The following is a 23,005-nucleotide window of genomic DNA, read 5'->3' on the forward strand; positions in this document are numbered from 1 at the left end:
GAATGAAGACATATCCAGTCTATGTTTATAACGACTGTTATTTTGTTAAACAGAATATCGGGGGAAAGTTTTTATAACAATCTATACTAATGATAAAGAATAAATTGCTACTTGGTTTTTATTTCTTGTTTTTTTATTGGCTTCTTAAAGTAAGAAATATAACATTGATAACGCAACGATACTGATTCACATATTCCAAACATTTCAGATCAGATGATAGCGTTAACATATTCACGCGTGTAAGTATTTCTTTATTGTATAATTACAATAGCGTCTCCAAGTGAAATGGGCTTCTTCAAATAATTGTTTTATAGTTATAGGAAGATTTGGTATGAGTGCCAATGAGACAACTCTCCATCCAAGTAACAATTTATAAAAGTAAACCATTATAGGTCAATGTACGGCCTTCAACACCGAGCCTTTGCTCACACTGAATAGCTTGCTATAAAGGGCCCCAAAAATTACTAGTGTTAAACCTTTCAAACGGGAAAACCAACGGTCTGATTTATATCAAAACGAGAAACGAGAAACACGTATGTCCGTTTGCTCCCTCATGATATCTGCATTTCTTCTGAAACCATAAACCGTAGCAATTTGCACATCCTATATTATCGGTCAATTCGAATGATATTTGGGGCTGCGCATCATAAGGAGTAGACTTTGCCATTATAATACTGATTAATACATTTTTACTGGAAAGCTTTGAATGCAGCTATTCTATTTTCTATTAAAGGATGGTTAGAAGTGCTAAAATAACTGTTTTGAGTAAAGAGTTAAGAATGAAATTAATTAGTGGTACATATATGAGTGTAAATTCACGAGCAAGATGGTCCTTAGTTGCAAAGTTAGTAAATATAAACTAATGCGATTAGTACGTGAGTGTGTACCTGGACGAAATATTGTCTTCTTCTCTGAAATAAAATATGTATATTTATTGTATCATTTGCGGGTTACAGTTTTAACTACTAGTAACGCTCAATTGTAAAGGTACTACTAATAACATGATAAAAATGCATATTGTTGTTACGTTACGTTTCATATTCCGTTACAAGAAGGAATATTAAGTAGGTCACAATATAATAATATTGCACGATCTTATTAGTGTAATATGATATGATCAGCAACAACATTTCTTCTTATTTTGCGCAAACTATTTTGAGATAGTTTTTTTCCCATTCATTTTATGTGTTTGAGCTTTTGATTTTTTTAAAAGGGCTTTACGTTTTGAATTTTCATTGGAATTCGGTATCTTTAATATTGTCTTTTTGATAAGATAATCGAAATGTACCAACAATGCAACATACTTATTTTCACAATAGTTTATCATTTTACCATGCGATTTGTAAGCTTTATCATATAGACAAGTCGTTAAACTCTTCCAAAATATTAACAGATAAAAAGAATATAATAATGATCAAATTCGTTTGAGATATGCTAGTGCAGCACTTTAAAATAAACTAGGTAACAAAATCCACAAAGAATCATTTCAAAAGTTTCATAAAACGTTGTGTCTCTTCCTGCCTTAAATTTGTAGCTTTATTTAACATATTTAGCTTGACAGTAGTTTGATTCTATTCAACTACTATGGCTGTTCTTTTTTAATTTGATAAAAAGAATATTGATTCAACGACACCAATTTAACTGCACCAGATGCGCTTATTGTTTTATGTTTTATGCAACTGAATCTCTCGTGTTGCCATGTTTTTTCTGTTTTATTAATACAAAACGCTTTTACAGTTTACCCGACAACGAGGGCAAAGTAGGCTGTGCAAATATAAATAAGTATGTGATATTTGATTATTGATTTTAAAATACTAATTTGAAAGGTATTCTCCCCAGGAATGACAAGTTAAAATAATTCTAATTTTAATTTTACAAGACAACCTGGGGAATACTTAGTCATTTATGTTTGTTATAAGTATAAAAAAAAACATTCTGTACTTAAAAATCAAAAAAAGGAAAATTTTGAATTTTCGCAAAAGCAACGAAGAAAAATGACAAACTGTTGTTTTTCAATAATGGCGGTTTTATTCATTTCAAATCATCAATTTAGTTAGTTTTTATGGAATTGTCCTCGGGTGCCTTGTGTACATAACCACCCAGTATATTGGAAACATTTGAAAGTTAATGTATTTTCATGAGAGAGTAAAGATAACTAAAAATGCAAATTATTTGACTGATTAAAGGATTTATCTTAAACTAAAGGTTATATAAAATTATATCATATACTTTAAAAGTGGTCTTAAAATACTAACAGTATAATCAAATAAGTTAATGTTATATTTAAATGAGGTTAACTTTAATACCACATTTAAAACGGGGCTGTCTTTCTCTTTAATATATTTGTATTTGATCGCAAAATAAATAGTAAACGCTTTTCATTGCACCTAGATTTGACCCATTCTTACATGTAAGGTTTTAAAGTAAATATCTACGCACTCAATATATAAAATAATGCAATGATTTAATGTACGAATATATATGTCAAAAGGGCATAAAAAACACAATAATTGAATAAGTTTTAAAATTTTCATTAAAAACCTATTATGAAGTATTGAAAATTTTCAAAATGAGTATTATTTAGATGACATTAGAATTGATGTTCTTTTCGTGTCAATTATATAATACTCTTTTTATAATTGAAAATAATATTCCAACACTCCATATGCAATTATCTCAGGATTTTTGCCAAACCAGACATTCAACTTTACAAAAAACTAACCTGCAGTCATCGAATTACAGACATATGGGTTAAGTTAATCAATAAGTTAGAAAAATATACCAATGTTCATTACATTTGTATATTTGTAATGCATTGATACATGCACTTGAAAATTCAGAGCTGTCTTACTAAAAGCATTATACATGTAGATATGTAGGTATAAATTAGATGAGAATATGTTTTAACATACAAACTACACAAGTCTTTTATTCACGACAACTAACATCGAAATATGTTCCAAAAATATATAAGACATAAATTACCTCTTGTTTCTTCCACTGGAGGAGGATCTGAAAATAAAAGATTTTGAGATATCACACGAGTTATAAGGCTAACCTATACATTAACACCGACCAGCTAAACATGCTCTTTATGTGTAAAACAAATAGTGAGTTTTAGAAACAAAATATGTTTGTAAAGGATTTTAGCACTTCTGGTTAATAGAAGTTGTTTATATAGTTACAGTTTTTTGTTATCATGGTTATTGTTGATTTAAGTTTAGCAGTTTAATGTAGAGTAAGTAAATGCAGACACTTGCCTTGTATTGACTCTGTATATTTTGCAACACACGGTCTTAATATAGTTGTTTGGTTTATCATGAACATTTTTATTAACAGATTTTGACAAGAGCAGTAAAAATAGTTGAACTTGTTTTAATATGTTTACAAACTCAAAATCATTTATGAGAAGAACAATTTATATATAACTACTCATACATAATATCTTCCCCTTCGTCAAGGGGGACAAATAATTATAACCGAGCAGGGAATGTTTGTAGCTAACCAGAAAACCAGCTCAAGGTACTTGACGTGCTGATATAAAAAGATCACGCTTTAGATTCTTTACTTTGTACTACTATTTTGGAGTAGATTTCAAACCGAAAGTACGAAATTTGAAACCAACAAAAATAACTGTACCAAGGAGAGGATGCATGAAGTTAACCGTAGTATTTTCCAATTTTGAAACTCATTTGAGCTATTCACTAACTGGCTCAAATTTCAAATGAGTGTTCATTAATTACCAAAAGACGTTTGTTTCGCTGAATATTAAAATATTCATAGGTTGTAAAAGTAACTGTTCAATAAAGCATAATCATTAATAAGTTATTACCTGTGACAGAAAGTCTTATTCTCCTCACCAAGTCTTCTTTAGTGCTTATTTGACAATCGTAAAGACCAGCGTGTGCTTTAGTGACATCTTTGATAACCAAATTCCATTTATAACCTTTGTCAGAATGGTCTACACTGTGTCGTTCGTCAGTTGTAAACACAAACTCGCCTATGGTTAAAGCATGCTTTTGGTCAACTCTCTTCCAGATAACCTAAAATCAATAAACAAAAGTGCACCATTCAGGAGAATCAAACAGCATACGTCTTTTACTTCATTTTCTTAACTCTAGAGGCATCATTTTCAAACTCATTCAGTGAAAGTTTTATCGTTTTTATTTCGGTAAGAGATGTCCTGTTTAGTGATGATTATTTTTTTAGGCTACTAAATGTTGATATGAAGTTATTCAACAGTCATGTGTTGTTTAATTATAGTGTAGCAGACAAAAGTCTTGTTATCCTGGCATTGTTAACCGTCAAGCAGTAAGCTAAATTTATAAAAGCATATTACGGAAGCGAATATGTTATTGCGATATGAATATGGAAACTACTTCGTACTTGACAGACACGCTGAGTCGATTTTTTACGTTCTAGTTCACAATGCAATATTTCTCTTTAAAACCTGTCCCCACCTAGTCACATTATTCTGACTGCGTTTGAACTTCCTTTCAAATCTGCAGCTTGGTTGAAACGCTTTATTCCTTATTCTAGAAGCATCATTTTCATACTCATTCAGTGAAAGATTTATGGTTTTTACTTTGGTAAGAGATATCCTGATTAGTGATGATCATAATTTATTTAAATCAAACGATTATGTTGATACTAGTTTCATAAATGAATGTGTACAAATCAGTTATTCAGTTTTACTGTATCATCGTAAATAAACATATTTTTTTAGAAACGAACGAAAATATGCAATGGTAAATCGAAACTTGATGCAGACTTGATATAAAAAAAATCCTGGTATGGGAAAGGCCATGTAATGGATGCATGGGACCCCATAACAAATGACCAGCATCATTTACAAAGGCCTTTAAATGGATAGTATGCAATAATAAAAAATACCAACAAGACGGGAAAACCCCAGGAAATGGTCAATATCAATATCTTTATTCTAATATATAACCATTGCAAATACATAGGTACAGAGAGAGTGCAAAATATGTACATGAATGTGCTTCTATTTACAAAACATATAAAAAAAAACAGTGGTTTCAAAATAATATACATTTTAGTCAGGAGGTCAGGCCAATAGTTAAAAGAACCAGCTGGATTGGAAAAGGCCAACAAGTCTAACCAAGACATGAATAATTAGGAAAATTATACTGTGACATCTTGTAACGGTTGTAAAGTTCATTGTTTATTTTAATATACCATACCGTTTCCGTGTTCAAAAGTTATAAGTGCATGATGAATGTCGCAAAAGAGTACTCTAAGTTTACTTCTAAATAATATTATTAATCAAACCTAGATTCCATCAATATTCAAAAATCTACCACAACATTTGTCATCTATAAAATGTTTACTCTTCTTTAATTTAATATAATTAGACCACTTATTTTTCAAAGTAATAATTTTGAATAAATATTCGAAAGTACATATCACTTTTTTTGAACCGAATTGTGATAAATATTGTTCATAAAAACTATGAGCATATTTGATTTAAATAGTATTCATATTTTTAATATCAATGTTTGGAAATTGCCCATGCAGCAATGTCCCTGGTCAAATCATTCTGTATTTATTTATTTTTTCAAATAACTATTTTACAATGTACTTTGCCAGACGAGTAGTCTAGTTTCCGAGAGTATCATCAGCTTAGTTGTCAACTGACATGACTTTATACAGGTTTTTATTTCTTAAATAATGAATTGGATTCAAAACTGAGGTTCCAATTACCTCAAGAAAAATTGGCCTTATACTATGTTCTTGTTATGTTCCTTTTAATCAAGTAGCTCTAAACGTATTTATACATCCATGGCTTTTAATCTTTTTAGTTTTAGCCTTTCTCAAGAAGGTTTCATTTTGTTTTCAGTTAATTCCCGATTTTTTGGCAGAAAGATTTCCATAATTTAGTTCTGAAAACAATACTGCATATTTATCGCAACTTCTAGATTTTGTGAGAGTTCATTTTGCATAGCTTTTCATATTTGCATTATCATGAAAACAATTTTTGCAGTGGCAACGAGAATCTTTAATTCATCTTACAAAGATAAATTTTCAAAATATCTTTGACCTTAAACCACAGAAAAGGCGAAGGATTAAATAGTTGAATAGGATAAAGTAACAGATTCAGTTATTAACATACTTCCGATGTCATGTTGGGAACAACTGGCGTTTGTGTATTGCAACATATTTGTCAGACACTGATACTGATAGATGACCTATGTAAACAACCTATTCTCTATCAGGCGTCGCTTCGCATTCAATACAACAAACAATCAATTATTTGGACAATATGCAATTAGACAAAAGTAATTAGATGATGATTACATAGGTAAATACGCCATATGTAAATGATTTTCGTAGTTCAACATTGATCGTCATATGTTATTACTACAATGTTTCTGATTCTGTACACGTCCCTACCTTCTTGTTGTTTACTTTCGGTATATGAAAATCGTATGCAGTCAATTTGCACTAACAAAAATGATGATAGTCGATTTAACCACCGTCGGACGGTATAAAGGACAATCGAGATTGTATAAATATAAGCAACAATGCACTTTACCGATGTTCGTATCTCATAAATCGGTGCAGAAGACAAAGCAACGGGCGACAGACAAAACTAAAGGAATCTTATGATCTCCAAAGAGAACGAGACCGGGTACGCCGACAGGGTAAGCGTCTCCCGCCAAGCATGTATGGCTTGGAATTATGGGTCCTATATGCTCTTCAACTTTATACTTGTTTTGCTTTTTAACTATTTTGATCTGAACGTCACTGATGAGTCTATTGCAGACGACCCGACCCGCGCGTCTGATGTATCAAATTATAATCCTGGTAACTATTTACACCACTGGGTTGACACCATTACTGGTGGACGTTTCGTCTCCGAGGGTATCACCAGCCCCAGTAGTCAGCACTTCGGTTTTGACATGAATATCAATTATATGGCATTTTTTTTTTAAATTTACTGTTACAAAAGTATCCATTATTCGAAATACTAAGGATTTTCTTATCCCAGGCATAGATTACTTCAGGCGTATTTGGCACAACTTTTTTTTAATTTTGGGTCCTCAATGCTCTTCATTTTATACTTGTTTAGCTTTTTAACTACTTTGATCTTGGCGTCACTGATGGGTCTTAAGACCGCGCGTCTGGCGTATCAAATAATAAGCCTTGTCACTTTGATAACTAATTATATAAGAAGATATCAATTTTTCCCTACATCCATAAGCTATAATTCTAAAACCTTTCATACGGTAAGGATTTCAGATAATATAAGATAAACTTTTCAATTGCTAATATAACCGACAGGACTAAAACATACAGCCAAAACTGACACAGATGCTAGGCACAAGAGAGATACATAATGTACATCCCTTGCTTCAATCTTCTTGATTGTTTATTTTTAATTACTTATACTATTTCGTTACTGGAAAACAAATCTGATATTTTAAATATCTGGGTTTGTTTTAATGACGCTTATACTATATTTTTTTTCTTCAGGCTAATTAATGTTTATATGATGTCATTCAACAGTCAGGTATTGCTTATAATATTATAGAAGACAAAGGTGTTGTTTTCCCGGAATTGTTGAACGTCAATCAGCATGCTTAATGCATATTGCGGATAATAATATGTAAAGTGAAATGAATATGAATATAAAAAAGAAGATGTGGTATGATTGCAAATGAGACAACTCTCCACAAGAGACCAAAATGACACACACATTAACAACTATGGGTCACCATACGGCCTTCAACAATGAGCAAAACCCATACCGCATAGTCAGCTATAAAAAGCCCCGAAATGACAATGTAAAACAATGTAAAATGAAGACTGCTTTGTACTTGACAGACACACTGAGTCTGATTTTTTACGTGCTATTTCGCAACGCAATATGTCTCTTCAAAACATGTTCAAAGTGGTCCAAACTGAGTCAGAAAATGTGAATAGGTAGTATTCACATGTTCTGACTCCGTGTGGACCCCTTTGGTATTTCTACTTAAACCTGTATGCTTAGTGGAGACGCAGCTAATACAAATTATAAAGTCTTTGGTTTGACCTCGACATGGAACGAACCTATAACTTAGGCCACACCCGAGACGAGCACGCTACAACCACCGAAGCGGTTAGATTAAAATTATACGTAACTAATAAGCTAATTATAAGGTATAACAAATGTATGTGCGAGTGTTTAAAGGCAACTTGCTTTATCTTTTATATAGTTTTGATCTTTTCGAGTGGCAGAATGCCAGCAAATCTAAAGTTCACAGTTAATTGTAACGACATTGAAATTGTAAAAGAATACAAATATTTAGGTATTTTATTTTCTAGAAGTGGATCCTTTTTATCAAATAAAAAATATTTAAAAGAACAAGCCACAAAAGCTATGTATAGTGTTTTAAAAAAAGGTAGACAAAACAATTTGTCAATAGAATGTCAACTTGATTTATTTGACAAAATGGTTTTACCAATATTGATATATGGATCAGAAATATGGGGGTTTGAAAATATAGATATACTTGAACGTGTACATTTACAATTTTGTAAAATGATTTTACATTTAAAACAGTCTACTCCAAATTTCATAGTGTATGCAGAACTTGGCAGATACCCTATTACTGTGTCTGTAAAACTGCGAATGATTAATTTCTGGAGTAGACTTCTTAATGGAAAAGAAAGTAAAATTTGTGCTGTATTATATAAACTTGTATTTTTATATTATAAGGATTACGGAATTGACACTAAGTGGATATCATATATTAAAAATATTTTTGATAATTGTGGTATGTCCAATATATGGAATGCACAGTTTGCTGATAAATGGGTGTCAAAATGTATTGAACAAAAACTCAAAGATCAGTTTCAACAAGAATGCTTTGCATTTGTTGCAGAATCACCTAAAACTTTATGCTATCGTATTTTTAAAAATAATTTTCAATTGGAAAAATATTTTTCTGTTTTACCTTACAAATTCATTTATACATTATGCAAATATAGATGTGGTAGTCACCACTTGCCGATTGAGTCTGGAAGGTGGCAGGGTTTACCGAGAGAAGACAGAATCTGCCGTCTCTGTGACTCAAACGACATTGGTGACGAGTACCATTATATTATGAATTGTGGATCTTTTATGTTTGAAAGAACGAAATTTTTACCTACATACTGCTGGTCTAACCCTAATATCTATAAGTTTGATCAACTGTTTAATTCATGTAATATTGTAATATTAGAAAAACTATGTAAATTTATCAAAGTTATAAATGTGAAAGTCAGTCCTCCAAGTTAATTTCATTGTATTGTTCACACATGCTTGTAAAAATTGTACCTTTATATTGTGCAATTTATTTTGGCTTGATTAATTAGATGATCTACAAGTTCTACTTAAAACTCTGGCAATTGATAAGTTGAAGAAATATATAGTCATGTAATGAATTGTTATTGCAAGCTCTTCTGATATTTTTTTTCGATTCATCTCAATAATTCTATTTCTATATCCAGGTTTATGTTGTAAGATAAGGTCAGAGATTTAATAAGCTGGTTACGACGGCATATTGATTGTAATAAAATTCTTGAAGATTTTCACATCTTACACGATTACTGAGGCAATTGATCCAGTTTATGAATTATATTTATTTTATAGAAAATTTCAGCTCTGTATGAAAACAGAGGGAGAAAATAGCAAAAAACAATAATAAAACTTAAGCCAAAGGAAAGCAGACAGTAGTACCAGGGTTATCATGAAACAGAAAATATAATGTTGATAGAATAAGTGCTAAATTGCCTGCGCAGCTTCTAGCAACCACTGGCGACATTGCACTGTACGTCGCGATCTACCTATGTAATGACCTTACTTAACATCAGACGTGTCATATGTTCAAGTAAATAACGAAGAAGTACAAGGTAGGTATATGGATCTACAACTATTAATTAAGCAAAAACTATAACATGATATAATGACAGAATGTCAAAGCATATCCAGAAGGAACCATAACACAACTGTAACGTACTGGTGTCGGTTTTACTACAGCCAACGGAAACTATTAATTAGCTTAAACATAATATTTAACGAACGTAGTAAGACATTTATCTAAATACCAGACGTAATGAGAATGATTAAAATGTACCGCAGACCATCAAGGAAAATAAACCATTAACTTGCATTAACTAAAGACCAATTACATTTCGACACAACATAACTGAAGCGATCTTAGTCATGTGATAGTTAAAATATGTGCATACATGCAACTTTTAAATGAATAGTACAATAGACCATGCAAACAATGTTGTCAATAATGTATGTCTTTGTTCGTTGATGGAGAAATGGGTACAATTACTCATAACATTATTCGTGCATTTAGCATATGCCAAATCATAACTGATGATAACCATTGCAATGTTTCTCTTACGATGCATACATGTACATAGCTAATTGGATTGCTGTTTGGTCAAGATATGTAATAATTACATTAGAATATGTACCGACTGTTTGGGTAATCAATTACAGTGGTATGCCAGGAATACTACATTTGATTCTCCCACGATAATTGGATCTATTCAGCAAGATACATATTTTATTTAGGTATCATCATATCTACTAATGATGGTATACATGTGTAGTTTTTATCTTTAGTGCAATTAAATGCAAAATACTAACCTTTTTAGTTCCGAGATTAACAATTGAACACGGTAGCACAGCTGTTTTACCAACGTAAACAGTAATATTTGTCCTTGTTTCTTTAAATGAAGGTAATATATAACCATTCCATCCAGCAGCCGAAACTGAAATAAAAGATATGAAAAAGTCATAAAAATATGAAAACGCAGTATTATTGACAATGCAATAGTCAAAGATATCATGATTAAAATTTGTACGCTAGACGCGCGTTTCGTCAACAGAAAACTCATCAAGAATGCTCGAAATAAAAACTATTCACCGAGACGTTGAAATAAACTAGAGGGTCTTAAGAGCCTGTGTCGCTCACCTTGGTCTATGTGAATATTAAACAATGGACACAGATGGATTCATGACAAAATTGTGTTTTGGTGATGGTGATGTGTTTGTAGATCTTACTTTACTAAACATTCTTGCTGCTTACAATTTTCTCTATCTATAACAGTACTTTCTGTGGAAAATGTTATTGAAAATCTTCAAATTTTAAGAAAATTGTTAAAAATTGACTATGAAGGGAAATAACTCCTTAGGGGGTCAATTGACTATTTTGGTCATACTGACTTATTTTTAGTTCTTACTTTGCTGTACATTATTGCTGTTTACAGTTTATCTCTATCTATAATAATATTCAAGATAATAACAAAAAAACAGCAAAATTTCCTCAAAATTACCAATTCAGGGGCAGCAACTTAACAACCGATTATCCGATTCATCTGAACATTCCAGGGCAGATAGATCGTGACCTGATCAACAATTTTACTTCCTGTCAGATTTGCTCTAAATGCTTTGGTTTTTGAGTTATAAGCCAAAAACTGCATTTTATAACTATGTTCTATTTTCAGCCATGGCGGCCATCTTGGTAGGTTGGGCGGGGCACCGGACACATTTTTTAAGCTAAATACCCCAATGATGATTATGGCCAAGTTTGGTTAAATTTGGCCCAGTAGTTTCAGAGGAGAAGATTTTTCTAAAAGATAACTAAGATTTACGGAAAATGGTTAAAAATTGACTATAAAGGACAATAACTCCTAAAGTGGTCAACTGACCATTTTGATCATGTTGACTTATTTGCAGATCTTACTTTGCTGAACATTATTGCTGTTTACAGTTTATCTCTATCTATAATAATATTCAAGATAATAACCAAAAACAGCAAAATTTCCTTAAAATAATCATTTCAGGGGCAGCAACCCAACAACAAAATGTCCGATTCATCTGAAAATATCAAGGCAGATAGATCTTGACCTGATGAACAATATTAACCTGTCAGATTTGCTCTAAATGCTTTGGTTTTTGAGTTATAAGCCAAAAACTGCATTTTACCCCTATGTTCTATTTTTAGCCATGGCGGCCATCTTGGTTGGTTGGGCGGGGCACCGGACACATTTTTTAAACTAAATACCCCAATGATGATTGTTGCTAAGTTTGGTTAAATTTGGCCCAGTAGTTTGAGAGGAGAAGATTTTTGTAAAAGTTAACGCAGGACGACGACGACGGACGACGCCGGACGCCAAGTGATGAGAAAAGCTCACTTGGCCTTTTGGCCAGGTGAGCTAAAAAGTTAATTTATAATCGAAATTAATAAGTAGCTGTTACCTCTTAAATCATAAAGAACCCGATGAAAGTATATAGGTACAATGATTATCTAGATTAATAACTTGGAAAGTACCAGCATGAAGTCACCATAATTACATTTTGAAAAGGTTCAAATCTAACACAATATTATATGACTGCACGCTTTTTTCAACGAATCTGCAAAGTACAAATGTACATGAATTTACCTTAAGCATATACTTGGAAGTCTGACTTTAAAGGGTAAGCGAAATGGTTTACCAATGAATGATGCAGATGTACAATCGTAGAATTGCTATACAATAGGAAAAATCTCGTTGAAGGGGAAGTTACTACCCAATCGGTCCAATAAATGACTTTGAATCACTGACGGTTAACATCTCTACAGTAGCATATACCTTAATCTCAAGATACTGAACAACGCTTTCTTTTTATGGGGTATGCGTTATCAAACCTAAACCCCCATTTCCTAGATTTTGCCCATTTTACAGCATAAGTTAAGTGTATAATGAAATCCCCAAACATATATTCAAAATTGTTACAGTTTAAAACGTTACAATAATTCTTTTTCGCTACAAGCAGTTATTAGTAATTATCAATATTCACAACTGTCTATAGTGTTTCGTTAACGTTATTTTAGACAACTGATGCCTCGTGTTCTAGAAATCTTCGTGGTCTCTTTTAAAAGACATATCAATAGACATCAGCTAGGGACGCCAGTTTAATGGGGTATTGCATTAAAGCAGATAAGAAAGAATAGTGAAATTATACCTGTTTTCAATATAAACGCGGTATCATTAATTGTAATCAAATGGTTTCTTCCAATCTATTTTGATACTTCATTTATTTTCTCGATAATTAAGAGAAGGATTTTCCATAAACTTATAGATTGATCTGCAAATGAACTGCATATCTGAATAACAGTCATCTATAACATCCATAAAGACATTTTTATTACTCAAAAGAGCTTTTTTTTTCTTTTTAATATGAAATTATATAATCATTAACTCAGTTACAGGTCGTCGTTAGATTAATGTTGGGAAAGAATAGCATACTTCCGTTGTATAGGAATAGGATGACAAACTCGGACATGACAGATGGGAATTATTCTCATGACTAATACAAAAATGGAAAAATGTTGTAGAACAATAATTATTAAATCTAATAATTACGTAATTGTATATTTATTAATTGAAAACGGTTTTGCTGCAGACACTGGAAGTGCCTGTTTAGCTAGGTGACTCGTTTCTTAAAGACATTATTACACGCTAATACATGTTGCATGATAATCGGATCTAAACAAATGATACGTCGTTTCAAGTGCTATTACTTTATAGCATGCAACTTTTTGATAGCTGAATCAAAGTATCAAAGACAAACGGCAAAAAACCCATCTTAAAACCAGCAGATGGGCTTGAACAAAAGACAGTTGTCTATATAAATTCAACATATACAATGTACGCCAAAAAATTGCCATTGTCATAGAATACCAAAAATGTCAAAACAAATATATTATATATGTAAGATAAATTAAGCAAAGACAGCTTCTTATGAGGTTTCTGTCTTGGACAGGCTCATAAACTCTTTGAGGGGATTAAGCCTTGTAGCTTTCAACCCTCTTATTTTAATCTTAATCTGATTGCTTTGCTACAATGAATTATTATGATATAAATTGAATGCATCTTTTCGTCTTTTTCAAAGAATAGAGTCGTTGTGTGGACAGTGTATAACTTGCAAATGTTTTAATACACCTTCCAAATTTATTTATTAATATAGTATGCCTAAAATAGTGAGTATGGAAATGAAACTACATAAAAAGACATTTTTGGGTATGAGTTTTTAGGTATAGCAGTGAATTGGTTCAGTTTGAAAAGGTATAAAAAGCTAGTATGTCGAAAGCTTTCAAACTGAATTATAGACCCCCTTAACATAAAATTACCCATATTTTAAGTTAGAGCCGATAGACTTTTTCTATAATTTTGATACAATTTGTCCCTAAAGTAGTACACCACACTGTTTTTTTCTGATATTTTTTAATTTGCGGGGTTTTTTTTGTCTAAAAGAAAGGCACTATGAACTGTGTTCTCGGGCCTATTTCGGAAACACAATTCATCTTGTCACTATTCACAGCCTATTAATCTCCCAAACTAATTCACGGTCAGTCTCGTTGAATTTCCGACCAATGTTGAACCAAAGGTTTTAATGATAGACGAATACTTTAAATTTTCTATTTTTTTCTCAAATAAATCCTTCCACAAAAAAATTCGAAAATCAAAGACACTATTATGTACTGATAAAGTCAGACATGGAAAAGGTTAGTAGCAACAGGTAACCTTACCAATTGACATCTACCGAGAAAGTTATCATATTTTATCTATGCTACGGTGAAATATTATGCTCTATCAATCTGTTTTGATTTTTTAATAGTTAGAAGATATTTGAAGTAGAACATCTTATTTTTTTCATATATCTAGATGAAATGTCTTGATAAAAAATGAAAGCGATAAATTATATAAGCGTCGTATATTGAAGAAATGCAATCTTTGATGATGGTTCCAGATATATCTGAAAATGAAGCTTTTTGTATTTCCAAGATGTTAACTAAGTGCAAAGAATGAACGATAATATATCTGTCTGTATGCAATTTATCAAGTAGAGTACGCATTTGTGTCATAATGGGAGTATATAAGAATATGTTTCATTTTAAAGCGATATCTGAAAATAATCAAATCTAAAATAAGTTTCTTTACCTCCTTGATCCCATAAATAAAATTCCCCAGCTGCATGCTTGTAACTTTAAGTTCTAATAAACATAAGAATGAGAATGTGAAGGTTCAAAATGCTTTTAAAGACCTTTACGATAAGTTGTACTTTTTAATTTCTGCGCCTTGACAGATTTTACCATTAATGGTTGTTTAAAGACTAAATTAAAGTTCCAGATAAAAACCATATAGACTAATCTATAATAGCTTATTGTATCGATTTTCAAAGGCAAAAAAACGTCAAAGAAAACCTAGCATGTGTTAAATAGTCCTTAGCATATAATCGTTCTAAATATGACTGAAATAAGTGCCACTGGACTTTGAGCATAAATAAACACAATCGGAATCGCAAAATCAATAAACAAAGTAATAAAAGTTTCGTCGACAGGAGAGAACCGAAACGAAAGATACCAGAGGGATGTTAAACTCATAAGTCGATAATAAACTGACAAGACCAACAGACAATAGCACACACAACACAACATAGAAAAACTGACAACGCCAAGACCAACAGACAATAGCACACACAACACAACATAGAAAAACTGACAACGCCAAGACCAACAGACAATAGCACACACAACACAACATAGCAAAACTGACAACGCCAAGACCAACAGACAATAGCACACACAACACAACATAGAAAAACTGACAACGCCAAGACCAACAGACAATAGCACACACAACACAACATAGCAAAACTGACAACGCCAAGACCAACAGACAATAGCACACACAACACAACATAGAAAAACTGACAACGCCAAGGCCAACAGACAATAGCACACACAACACAACATAGAAAAACTAAAGACTGGCCAACCATAAGTCGATAATAAAGTGACAACGCCAAGACCAACAGACAATAGCACACACAACACAACATAGAAAAACTGACAACGCCAAGGCCAACAGACAATAGCACACACAACACAACATATAAAAACTGACAACGCCAAGGCCAACAGACAATAGCACACACAACACAACATAGAAAAACTGACAACGCCAAGACCAACAGACAATAGCACACACAACACAACATAGAAAAACTGACAACGCCAAGGCCAACAGACAATAGCACACACAACACAACATAGAAAAATTGACAACGCCAAGGCCAACAGACAATAGCACACACAACACAACATAGAAAAACTGACAACGCCAAGACCAACAGACAATAGCACACACAACACAACATAGAAAAACTAAAGACTGGGCAACCATAAGTCGACAATAAAGTGACAACGCCAAGACCAACAGACAATAGCACACACAACACAACATAGAAACACTAAAGACTGGGCAACCATAAGTCGACAATAAAGTGACAACGCCAAGACCAACAGACAATAGCACACACAACACAACATAGAAACACTAAAGACTGGGCAACCAGAACCCCATGAACAACTTGGGGTGATCTCAGGTGCTCCGGGGTAGGTATTTTACATATTTCACCTGTCCTGCGACTCCGACGTTATAGTCGGTACAGTGTGATTCACAGCGATGAACAAGACATCTTTAGTACACCATGGATATGTCAGTTGGATAATATCGATCACAACTTTGTGTGATCTATCATAAAGTTAAAATGTTCTAGAATGTGGGTTAACAGTGATACTACTCGGAAGATCAACTAGTTTGTGATGACGGAAATAATGAACGTGACTGTATTAGAAACAATAATCTTCCACAAATTGTTAAACCTTAAGTTTAACATGCAATCGTAAGCTACATGTATCTGGAAATAGATATTTGTCAACAGAGTTTAGAAAAACTCGTAAATTGTTATATTTATTAAGAAGTACATATACATGTACATAACTACATGGTTTAGAAAAAAATATCGTTCTTTAATTTCCCGAAAAGAAATAAAATACACCAATTGCAGAGTTTAATGTGTTTATTAAAATAATGTGTTTATTAAAAAGCAACATCACGCTATATTCCAATCGTTCTAATGGTCATATCGACTTATAAAGTCTTAATTCTATTCTTAATAATTTATAATCAATATCCGGCGAAAGTAGAATGTCAACTTTCAGATATTGTAATTTGTTACTGTCAAAACTCATTTTGCCATCTATTATGATTCATTTTCAAATGAGCTTAATTTTGTTAATAAATCGAATTTAGATAAATCAGGTTCAAACTCTGGACCTCTTCTATCAATAATTTCATAGTCGATTACATTGTTGATCAAAAATGTTCACTTTATTGCAGCCAATTACCTAAAATATCAAAGTAACGGAACACTAAAACATACAATAATATTTGTCTTGTAGATGGAACAGCTGCATCACAATCTCATTTATCATACGGAACAGTTCAAAATAGGGCTGTATATCAAATTAATAATATTATATTGGCATATAAGGGTGTAAATAAAATGAAAATTGACAGGTTTGATATCATTCTTCAGTTGTCATTTCGGTATGTGCTTCCATTGCAATCTTTGATTTCCATTAAGGATATGAAAACATACGTTAAAGATATTGGAAGAACGGTTTGACGATGAAATGTATTCATAAGAAACTGACATTTCCAAATACATTTCAATAATGTGTTTCTTAATTAGTTTCTTGAAACATAGGCTTGAAATGCATTCGTCAAAATTAAACTGCCGCAGGCAACATTATATCGAAAAAATCTAATAACTTTTTCCTGCAGAGAGGATGTTAAAATTTTAAAGTGTAAGTCAAACAATGATTAGTATGAAATTAGAAAATGATTTAGCCACTGGGATTTTAGGTTTTTTTGTTGAACAAAAAGTCAATGAAACAAAGACGTAATATGTGTTTCTTACAGGGAACTTTCTAATTAAGATAAGAACCGCAATATTTTTTTCATCTGTAGTTAGATTCAGAAGATGGTGATTTCATACGGTTGAAATAATTCACATATTAGACATTAAGAGATAAGGTAAATGAGATGTGTCGCACTTACGCCTACATCAAAGGTTAGTAGAAGTAGCATCTAATCTGTACATTTAGTACTTCCATGTCTTCTACAGTACAAATTAGCACTTCAAACGCCTGTCTTGTCAACTTACGCCAATCTTACAAGATATGTGTCACTCATGTCATTATCTAAGTACAAATGTATGTCAATTTCGGGACAAATCATCTCAAGTACATTTTAGATTTGTACCTTTAGAAATAGGATAGTAAATACCATAGTTCTATCGTATAGTAAGTACAGTTGACGCGGAAGTAATATCCTTTGATAATTTTTTGTCTATTTTAAACCGTGAAAAACGGAGAAAAGAACTAAATCCATAAATGTATAATCTACCAGGTTTCTCTCTCTCAGCAAGTGCGAGAAAGGTTCTTGTCATGCTTAATCTTCTTTTCGATAGGAGACAAAGTTCTAGAAAAGTACATAATTTTGTAACTTCTCCCAAACATATTGATAAAAAGTGGGTATTTGTAAGTGCTCGATGTGAGTATTTTATTGGCAAACTTTTGATAAATTGCGATTTGTTAGCGTCCAGAGGCATGCAGAGGCTTATGTTTTTGAGGACACATATTCAATATATATATACTAGGTACATGTATATAGTGTGGGAAGTTTGAGTATCGGTGAATAAACGGGACGGATATGCGGAATAAGTCCATGATATTCTCCTTTTGTCGCAATATTGGAACTAAATCATACCATAGATGTATATTGGGATGGCTTTACACATCTACAATCAGACAGAGAAAATACGATCAATTTCAACAATGACGTAATTCACATTGTTGAATGAAAGCCTTCACATACATGTCTTTGTCTATTTATTTTTTCTACTATGGGGAGGGGGTAAAAATCAAGTACTTTTCCAATAACGATTTTCCAACATTGTTTCTATCTAAACTGTATATAGTATAAACTGCGATAGATCCATTTGTATAACGTCAGTAACTAGATTTTGCTGCATGGACTTATACACTTTCCATGAAGTATTTTTTTATTGATGGTTTTTATCATAAAAGGTTTAAATATCGTTATTGTTTTATAACACGATGAAATCATACATTTTTGTATTTACATATTGAAATACATGTAATGATGTATTGTGTGAATGACTCGAACATCGATCTAATATTTGAAGGCTCCTATTGTGATGTTATCTAATCTTTTGAAACAACTATCCTCTTTAAGTACATGCTGTTTACTTTTGCATTTATAGAACTTTGACATCTCCGTCGGTTTCTAATTTCATCGCCCTAGATATATCGATTGTTTCAAAATTGACTTATTCTTCAATTACAGTCACAGTAGGAAACCTCAAGAGAGCGCTTTACAGAAGATGTTCGGGAAACCCCAATTCATAGCTAAATGTTTAGATAACAAAAATATTTAATAAATTAAAGTAAAGTTTTATTGGTTCAGTGATAAAGACAAAATAGGGTGATTGATTTTAGTACGTGTGGACACCCAGTCATCCCACCTGGTTTGGTTAGATGATAAGAGATGATAGACCGATAATCTGCAACATGAGCCCTCCACCTAGTCAAATATTGGTATTTAATACATATCATTAATGCTTTATTTGCTTGTTAAAATGGATTAAGTCGTACTATATGTGCTTAATGACTTTTGAAATTACAGTAAAGTATTTTGTAAAAGGTTGAGCTTATAGTAAATTATTTTCGAATTATGGTAGTTATTTTAAATGATATGGTATTACAGTTTTTATGGATGATTATGGTTTGTCATTCTTTGTTGTGTGACTAACCGTTTGGTCTGAATCATTTCAACTCCAGATATTAACAACAAATAGTTTTATGTTCGATATTAATCAAAGTCTTAGGTGCACATTTTTTTTCTGAAATGAATACTGTCAGTGGTATTTGCGTTGTAAACATTTTTTTTTAAAGTTGCACAATCACTGACTTAATCAAAACCTCTGAACTTCCTTTATTTTTTAATCAATTCTAAAAAAACATAAACAAATAAAAGAAACACACATGTCTTTTATATAAATTATGTACAATTTAAAAAATGTGTAATAAGTTTAATGTTTTTATTTAATATATCGTTCAATCATTATCATGTCAAATTCAGACCAATAAATCATTTCTTTAATTCAAATTGAAAGTTGTTACGCACATATTTGAAAAGACAGTGGAAATTTATTTTCTTTACACATGTACAAAGGTATATTAGAGAGATAATAACAGTAACGACAACGATAAATGCATGTTACATAAATGTATATCAGTGTGTCCCCTTGGTTGATAACACCTGAGAAAGAGAAATAGAATGTTAGATTCAGGCGCACGTAGAAGTCACAATTATCGTTCCATTGATCTACATTTTCTGGTAACATATCGTTTTGAATTGTTTGTCTAACCAGTAAATCTGTTTGAAGTTTATAGAGATATAATACACCAAAGCGAGGTCTATAGTATATGATACACTGAAAGTAGTTTTGACCAGCAAAACCGAGAGTAAGATTATTCTCATAGAATCTAGAAAACTACTCTTATAGAATTTAGCCTGAAAACATTGTCAATGTTTTGGTCGGATTTTTATAGTGACAACTGTCATATTTCGGACTTTAGTGAAACAGAATAGTTAATGGCAGTAAGGAAAAAACACTGTAATGCTATATTTTGATATAAGCTAAAATATATAGTTACTTGTTTCCTGCGTCCTCATAGACAAAATAATGTAGGCTGGTATGTAAATTTCATTTGATATTTCACATAGATTATATGCTAGTATACAGGAATTTTTTTAGATTTCAACTGTGCTTAACCAAAATGTTCATAAACATGTGTGCTAGAAAATGTAAGGAAGGTAGATAGAGTAAAAGCAACTATATTTTTCCAAGACTTATAACTTAACAGTCTATGAACTAAGCCCAAGAATTTGCATCAAAATGATGTTGAATAAAAAGTGAACTTATCTCCTGCACCACTTAGAAAACACCATATTTTAAAATTTTAAACACCAATTATATTATGTTAGTTCCCAGATACCACATGGTTTCTCTCTCAATTTATAGGTGATAATTGTTACAAGAAGGGATAAAAATGAAATACACAATACCAATCAAGAAAGTATTTTTTTTTTTCATTATATATGTGATTTTGATTTTTTTTTACATTTTAGATAAGAATAATTTAAAAACCATATACAAAAATAATTAGTTTTCAAATAAATCTTGAAAGTCGTGATAAACAACAACAAAAAAAAGGGGGAGGCTCAACTCCAATGTGCCTGTGCATTTTCCTAAAACTTTTAAAGTTTTACCATTTTGTGTTTAAAACATCTGTTTGTTAAGTAATATTATCAGTCGCCTTTATCAGTATGAAATGACAAATTTATAGCCCTACTTAACCATTTTATAATTGAGAGAAGAGATGAAATTTTCACTTTCTTGTGCATGGATCTAGGACTGTTAATTCGTATACTGTCAACTTTCACAGATGTAGCCGTCTCCAATAAAATGACTAGCAATAAACTTATATAAATCCGACAAAGATAGATGTCCAGCTATAGATGTAAATGGATTAGGAAGTCTCTAAGTAATAATGATAAATAGTACTTGTCATCACCTATTATAGTATCTATAAGTCAATTGATTTGTCCACCATCCACTCTATTAAATTAACACCTAGATAGATTTACTGTCGAACTTTCTTATTTTATATCTACGCTACTCGATAGATTTACTGTAGAACTTTCTTATTTTATATCTAGAGTACGCTAGGGTTTTTTACGTGTGGTCGGAATAATATTATTTTGCTTAAATAACCCAAGCAGTATCGAATATTTTTATAATGAAGTGAAAGAACGCGTCAACAAAACTCTTTCCTGGCAGAAGATATAATCAGCTAAATTATACTTAGGTTGTGCTAGTCATAAATATTCAGTTTTATCGATGTTTGCTTTGCTTTTATCAACAGCTAAAAACATAATTTCTTCAAAAAATATATAACTTATCACATGTGGGAATAAAGATAAATCTATCTACAGATTCGTATATCAATATTCACATTTCGTCAGTCCGTTGGTACTAGATTGTATATGTATATAAGTTCACGAACAATAGTCCTCTTGAAAGATAAAGGTATCAACAGATTAACTGAATTTAAGGATTATTGTAATCTTTCAGATTACCCTATACTGTTACTATATACAATTGGTATTAGCAAGGAGGTTATATGAGAGAACCTACTTGGTATTAGTATATAGAAGAAATATCGAGTCAATATATTTGATACTTCCATGATACAAGTATATAAGGCATATCAACATGTACAATATTATGTGTTTCGGAAAGAAAGCTATAGATTTATAGTTTTGATAAGTTAACGCCTTTTCCTCAATTACTTTTATTTGAATTAATAAATATTGATTTGACAGATTAAAACTTATAGAACATAATTTATGTATAATTATAAATAAACAGAATTAAGCTTAAATAGTCCTTAAACTGATATGGTAAACAAATAGCCATTATATTTATATATAAAGTATTACAGTTAAAATAGTTAATCCTATTTTATAAGAATAAGGTCAGGCCATTACAATCGATTAATACAAATATAAGGAAATTTGATCATGTTGATATGATAGCCAATGCGACACTATCCACCAATTTTTTACATTATTTTTTTTTTATCGCGGACTATGCGGTATGGGTTTTTCTCATTGTTGAAGATCGTATACTATAATAGGGTGACCTATATTTCTATGTCATTTGGTCTCTTGTGGTGATTTGTTTCATTGACAATCATACCACATCTTCTCATTTCTATACACACAAAAAAACAATAATATCCTTTATTATAAAAAAAATCTTAAAATATTGATATTTTTACAAATAAAAATATTTTAATCTGTTTGCTTTTCATTTTAAGATTGATTGTCATTTACTTTTTATCCATGACAGTGGCAATTATTTCATTCACCCTCAAGATGTTAAGTTTCGTAAAATGAATTAATGTAGACTATGTGTGTTCGGAAAAAAACAGTCAGATATAGAAATGAA

At 31.6% G+C, this 23,005-nt stretch overlaps 1 protein-coding gene across 11 annotated transcripts in view; it reads right to left on the reverse strand.

The window, feature by feature from the left end:
* The window catches only part of LOC139520677 (zwei Ig domain protein zig-8-like), a 65,658-nt gene that overhangs the window by 5,387 nt on the left and 37,266 nt on the right, over positions 1–23,005 (reverse strand). For 8 of the 11 annotated variants that reach the window (XM_071313536.1, XM_071313539.1, XM_071313534.1 and 5 more), the window contains 4 exons: positions 10,655–10,779; positions 3,833–4,043; positions 2,986–3,012; positions 888–911 (listed from right to left, as the gene is read on the reverse strand). In XM_071313536.1, coding sequence (XP_071169637.1) covers positions 888–911; positions 2,986–3,012; positions 3,833–4,043; positions 10,655–10,779 — 387 coding nt within the window. The remainder of the gene's footprint in view (positions 1–887; positions 912–2,985; positions 3,013–3,832; positions 4,044–10,654; positions 10,780–23,005) is intronic. The other 3 variants (XM_071313544.1, XM_071313543.1, XM_071313542.1) reach the window with 1 other exon arrangement.

The sequence above is a fragment of the Mytilus edulis genome, chromosome 4, assembly GCF_963676685.1.
Source record: "Mytilus edulis chromosome 4, xbMytEdul2.2, whole genome shotgun sequence".
NCBI lineage: Eukaryota > Metazoa > Mollusca > Bivalvia > Mytilida > Mytilidae > Mytilus > Mytilus edulis.